The sequence below is a fragment of the Nycticebus coucang genome, chromosome 14 (assembly GCF_027406575.1).
Source record: "Nycticebus coucang isolate mNycCou1 chromosome 14, mNycCou1.pri, whole genome shotgun sequence".
Taxonomy (NCBI): Eukaryota; Metazoa; Chordata; class Mammalia; order Primates; family Lorisidae; genus Nycticebus; species Nycticebus coucang.
In genome coordinates this window covers 16,167,218-16,172,294 of record NC_069793.1, presented here as the reverse complement: position 1 = coordinate 16,172,294, position 5,077 = coordinate 16,167,218, and the positions used below count along the sequence as shown (strand labels likewise).

Here is a 5,077-nt window from a genome sequence, read left to right as displayed (position 1 = left end):
TGACTTTACCCAACAAATGCAAACAATGTAATCTAATCATTTGTGCCCCTGTACCAATCTGAAATTTTTAAAAAAAGAAAAACATCAATCACACACTTACTAGGCTCTTTCTTTATACCATGTACATTTATAAGTTTGAGAAAAGAAGAAGCAATGTCAGATGACATGTCTGGCGGGTAATGGAGACATGACACAATCAACAGGCATTTTTATTTCCTTTTCTTTAGACCTCATTAGAAGCCAAGTACACACAATGTTAAAGAAAAACTATACAATGGTGACTGAGTTTATTCTCCTGGGACTGACAGATCGAGCTGAGTTGCAACCTGCCCTCTTTGTGGTGTTCTTAGTCATCTACCTTGTCACAGTCAGCGGCAATGTGACCATGATTTTGTTAATCAGAAGTGACTGGAAACTTCACACTCCAATGTACTTCTTCCTGAGTCACCTCTCCTTTCTTGATCTCTGTTATGCCACCAATGTCACTCCTCAGATGCTGGTTCATTTCTTATCCAAGAGAAAGACCATTTCCTTCATTGGCTGTTTTATACAATTTCACTTTTTAATTTCCCTGGTGATCACAGACTATTACATGCTGGCAGCCATGGCTTATGACCGCTACATGGCCATCTGCAAGCCTTTGCTATATGATAGCAAAATGTCCAGATGCGCCTGCCTCTCTCTCGTTGTTGCTGCTTATATTTATGGCTTTGTGAATGGTCTGGCACAAACCATCCTGATGCTCCGTCTGTCCTTCTGTGGACCCAATGAGATCAACCACTTTTACTGTGCAGACCCACCTCTCATGGTCCTCGCCTGCTCGGACACCTATGTCAAAGAGACGGCCATGTTCGTGGTGGCTGGTTCCAACCTCACCTGCTCTCTCAGCATCATCCTTGTCTCCTACATTTTCATCTTCACAGCCATCCTGCGCATCCGCTCTGCTGAGGGCAGGAGCAAGGCCTTCTCCACCTGCGGCTCCCATCTGACGGCTGTCACCATCTTTTATGGGACGCTGTTCTGTATGTACCTGAGGCCCCCTTCTGAGGCATCTGTACAACAGGGGAAAATTGCGGCTGTTTTTTATATCTTTGTGAGTCCTATGTTAAATCCATTGATCTACAGTTTGAGAAACAAAGAAGTTAAAAGAGCAATAAAGAAAGTTATTCAAAAGAAACTGTTGGTTAAATAAGGTAGATGTTTCAGTGACAGGTCAGGTTGACCAAGTAATGAGCATTTTAAATCAACCGACATTTAATCTAATAACCCATTTAATTATTGAGTATTTTTGGCCTTTCATAATTTCTGTGTGGGATTTGTAAGAATGTTTCCAATTATTAGTTCACACTGCCACCTCAGTGTATTCAAAAAAGAACACAGAAACTCAAAGACAATTCCAGAAGACATTGTTAGAGCACTATATAGTCGATAAACGACACATGGGTTTATCCACAGCGCTCCCACTGGTAAAAACAGAATTATCAAATACCGTAGAAATGACAATTCATTTGATTGTTACAGTGGTTAATAACTTCCAACTGTTTTTCAGAAACTGGTCAACCACTGTAGGTAGTATTTTTTCTCTTTTACACAAATTATACAAAAATGAGGATCATTTGAATATGTCTCAGATTATTTCTCAAATGCATACCTTTAGAATGATATTATTGATCCAAGAAAATCCTCTTTCAGGAGTCTTTTGATGAAAATGCCAAATTTCCTTTGAAATTTTTTTTTATTTTTATTTTCTTGTTTTACCAAGCTCAATGTCGACCAATATATGACCTCTTTTTCCACTCTCTCACTACCATCACCTATTCATTAACTGTTCTTTTAAATTAAGTCATAGCTGTGTACAATAATGCAAACATGGGGTACAATGTCCTTTTCTTATATACGATTTGAAATACTTTCATCAAACAGGTTAACATAGCCTTCCTGGCATTTTCTTAGTTATTGTTTTCAGACATTTATACTCTACATTTAGTAAGTTTCACCTGTACCCTTCTAAGATGCGCCATAGGTGTGGACCCACCAATTACCTTTCCTCCACCCATCCTCCCCCATCCCCTCCCTTTCTTCCTTTCCCCATATTCTTGTCCTGTGATTGGGTTATAGCTTTCTTATGAAAGATATAAATTGGTTTCATAGTAGGGCTGAGTACATTGGGTACTCTTTCTTCCATTCTTGAGATACTTTGCTAAGAAAAATATTTTCCAGCTCCATCCATGTAAACATGAAAGAGGTAAAGTCTCCATCTTTCTTTAAGGCTGCATAATATTCCACGGTGTACACATACCACAATTTATTAATCCATTCATGAGTCCATGGGCACTTGGGCTTTTTCCATGACTTAACAATTATGAATTGGGCTGCAATAAACATTCTGATACAAATATCTTTGTTATAATGTGATTTTTGGTCTTCTGGATGTATACCTAGTAGAGGAATTATAGGATAGAATAGTCTATTTTTAGATCTCTAAGTGTTCTCCAAACATCTTTCCAAAAGGACCGTATTAGTTTGCATCCTCACCAGCAATGTAGAAGTGTTCCCTTTTCTCCACATCCACGCCAACGTCTCTGGTCTTGGGATTTTGTGATGTGGGCTAATCTTATTGTGGTTTAGATGATATCTCAAAGTAGTTTTGATTTGCATTTCTCTGATCATTAAGGATGATAAGCATTTTTTCATGTGTCTGCAGGCCGTGTCCCTGTCTTCTTCAGAGAAGTTTCTCTTCAAGTCCCTTGTTCACCCTGAGATGGGATCACTTGTTCTCTTCTTGCTAATACGTTTGAGTTCTCTGTGGATTCTGGTTATTAAACCTTTGTCGGAGACATATCCTGCAAATATCTTCTCCCATTCTGAAGGCTGTCTGCTTGCTTTACTTACTGTGTTCTTGGCTGTGCAGAAGTTTTTTAGTTTGATCAGGTTCCAGTAGTGTATTTTTGAAGCTGCTTCAATTGCCTGGGGTGTCCTCCTCATAAAATATTCGCCCAGGCTGACTCCTTCAAGAGTTTTCCCTGCACTTTCTTCAAGTATTTTTATAGTTTCATGTCTTAAGTTTAAATCTTTAATCCAGTGAGAGTCTATCTTAGTTAAAGGTGAAAGGTGTGGGTCCAGTTTCAGTCTTCTACAGGTCGCCAGCCAGTTCACCCAGCACCATTTGTTGAATAGGAAATCTTTTCCCCACTGAATGTTTTTAATTGTCTTGTCAAAGATCAAATAATAGTAAGTAGCTGGGTTCATCTCTTGGTTCTCTATTCTGTTCCAGACATCTACCTCTCTGTTTTGGGGCCAGTACCATGCTGTTTTGATCACTATCAATTTATAGTATAGTCTGAGGTCTGGTAGCGTAATTCCTCCTGCTTTGTTTTTATTTCTGAGTCATGTCTTGGCTAGTTTTCCTTTGTTATATTTTACTGAGAAACAGATGCACATATTTGGGGAGTATATGTGAAAATTTAAGACATTTGTATATTCAAATTAAGGTAATGGGATTTCTATCACTTTATATAGTTATCTTTTCTTTATGCTAGGAAGCTTTAATTTGTTTTCTTCTAACTATTTTGCAAGGCATAACTACTTAATGTTGCCTATAGTCTCGCTATTTATCTATCAGGCACTAGGTATTATTTCTTCTGTCTGAGTGCATATTTGTAATTATCATTCAACCTCTCCTCATCCCCCTTTCCCACGTTTCCCACTCTTTGTTAACCACCAATCTCTCCATCTTCCTGAAATACACTGTTTTAGTTCCCACATATGAGTGGGATGTAGTAAATATGAAATATATTTATCTTTCTGTGTTTGGCATATTTCAGTTAACATAATGAACTTCAATTCCATCAATGCTGCTACAAATGACCAGATTTCATTTTTTTTTTCTTTTTTAAGAGGAAGAAGCTTTTATTCAGTTGGCTGAGCAAACGGCATGGGAGAATCCAAAGTGGCCATGTTCCCAACTGGCTTTGTTGTTCCTTTTTTATCTTCAGTCAAAAAGTTCTAGCACACGGGTACCTTTCTCACTGGTTAGTTTGAATCAAGCTGGAGAAATGAGTTCTGGCTTTTACAGAACCCAAGGCTTTTTTTTTTTTTTTCCTACTTCTTTTCTTTTCTTTCTTTCTTTCTTTCTTTTTTTTTTCTATTATTAAATCATAGCTGTGTACATTAATGCAATCATGGGGAACCATACACTTGTTTTATAGACCGTTTGACACATTTTCATCACACTGGTTAACATAGCCTTAATGGCATTTTCTTAGCTATTGTGTTAAGACATTTATATTCTACATTTACTAAGTTTCACATGTACCCTTGTATGATGCACTGCAGGTGTAATCCCACCAATCACCCTCCCTCTGCCCATCCTCCCCCCTCTCTCCCCTCCCTCTTCTTCTTCCCCCTATTCTTAGGTTATAACTGGGTTATAGATTTCATGTGAAAGCCATAAATTAGTTTCATAGTAGGGCTGAGTACATTGAATACTTTTTCTTCCATTCTTGAGATACTTTACTAAGAAGAATATGTTCCAGCTCCATCCATGTAAACATGAAAGAGGTAAAGTCTCCATCTTTCTTTAAGGCTGCATAATATTCAATAATACATGTGGTGTACATATACCACAATTTATTAATCCATTTTTGGATTGATGGGCACTTGGGCTTTTTCCATGAATTAGTAATTATGAATTAGGCTGCAATAAATATTCTGGTACAAATATCTTTGTTATGATGTGATTTTTGGTCTTCTGGGTATATACCTAGTAGAGGAATTACAGGATTGAATGGCAGATCTATTTTTAGATCTCTAAGTGTTCTCCAAACATCTTTCCAAAAGGAATGTATTAATTTGCATTCCCACCAGCAGTGCAGAAGTGTTCCCTTTTCTCCACATCCACGCCAACATCTCTGGTCTTGGGATTTTGTGATATGGGCTAATTGTACTGGAGTTAGATGATATCTCAAAGTAGTTTTGATTTGAATTTCTCTGATGATTAAAGATGATGAGCATTTTTTCATATGTCTGAAGGCCGTGCGCCTGTCTTCTTCAGAGAAGTTTCTCTTCAAGTCCCTTG

At 37.8% G+C, this 5,077-nt stretch overlaps 1 protein-coding gene across 1 annotated transcript; it reads left to right on the top strand.

Annotated features, from left to right (window-relative positions):
* Positions 1-253: 253 nt before the first annotated feature.
* LOC128566047 (olfactory receptor 1030-like) lies at positions 254-1,192 on the top strand. Its single transcript, XM_053562950.1, has one exon. The coding sequence runs from the start codon at positions 254-256 to the stop codon at positions 1,190-1,192; it is 939 nt and encodes a 312-aa protein (XP_053418925.1).
* Positions 1,193-5,077: the final 3,885 nt, after the last annotated feature.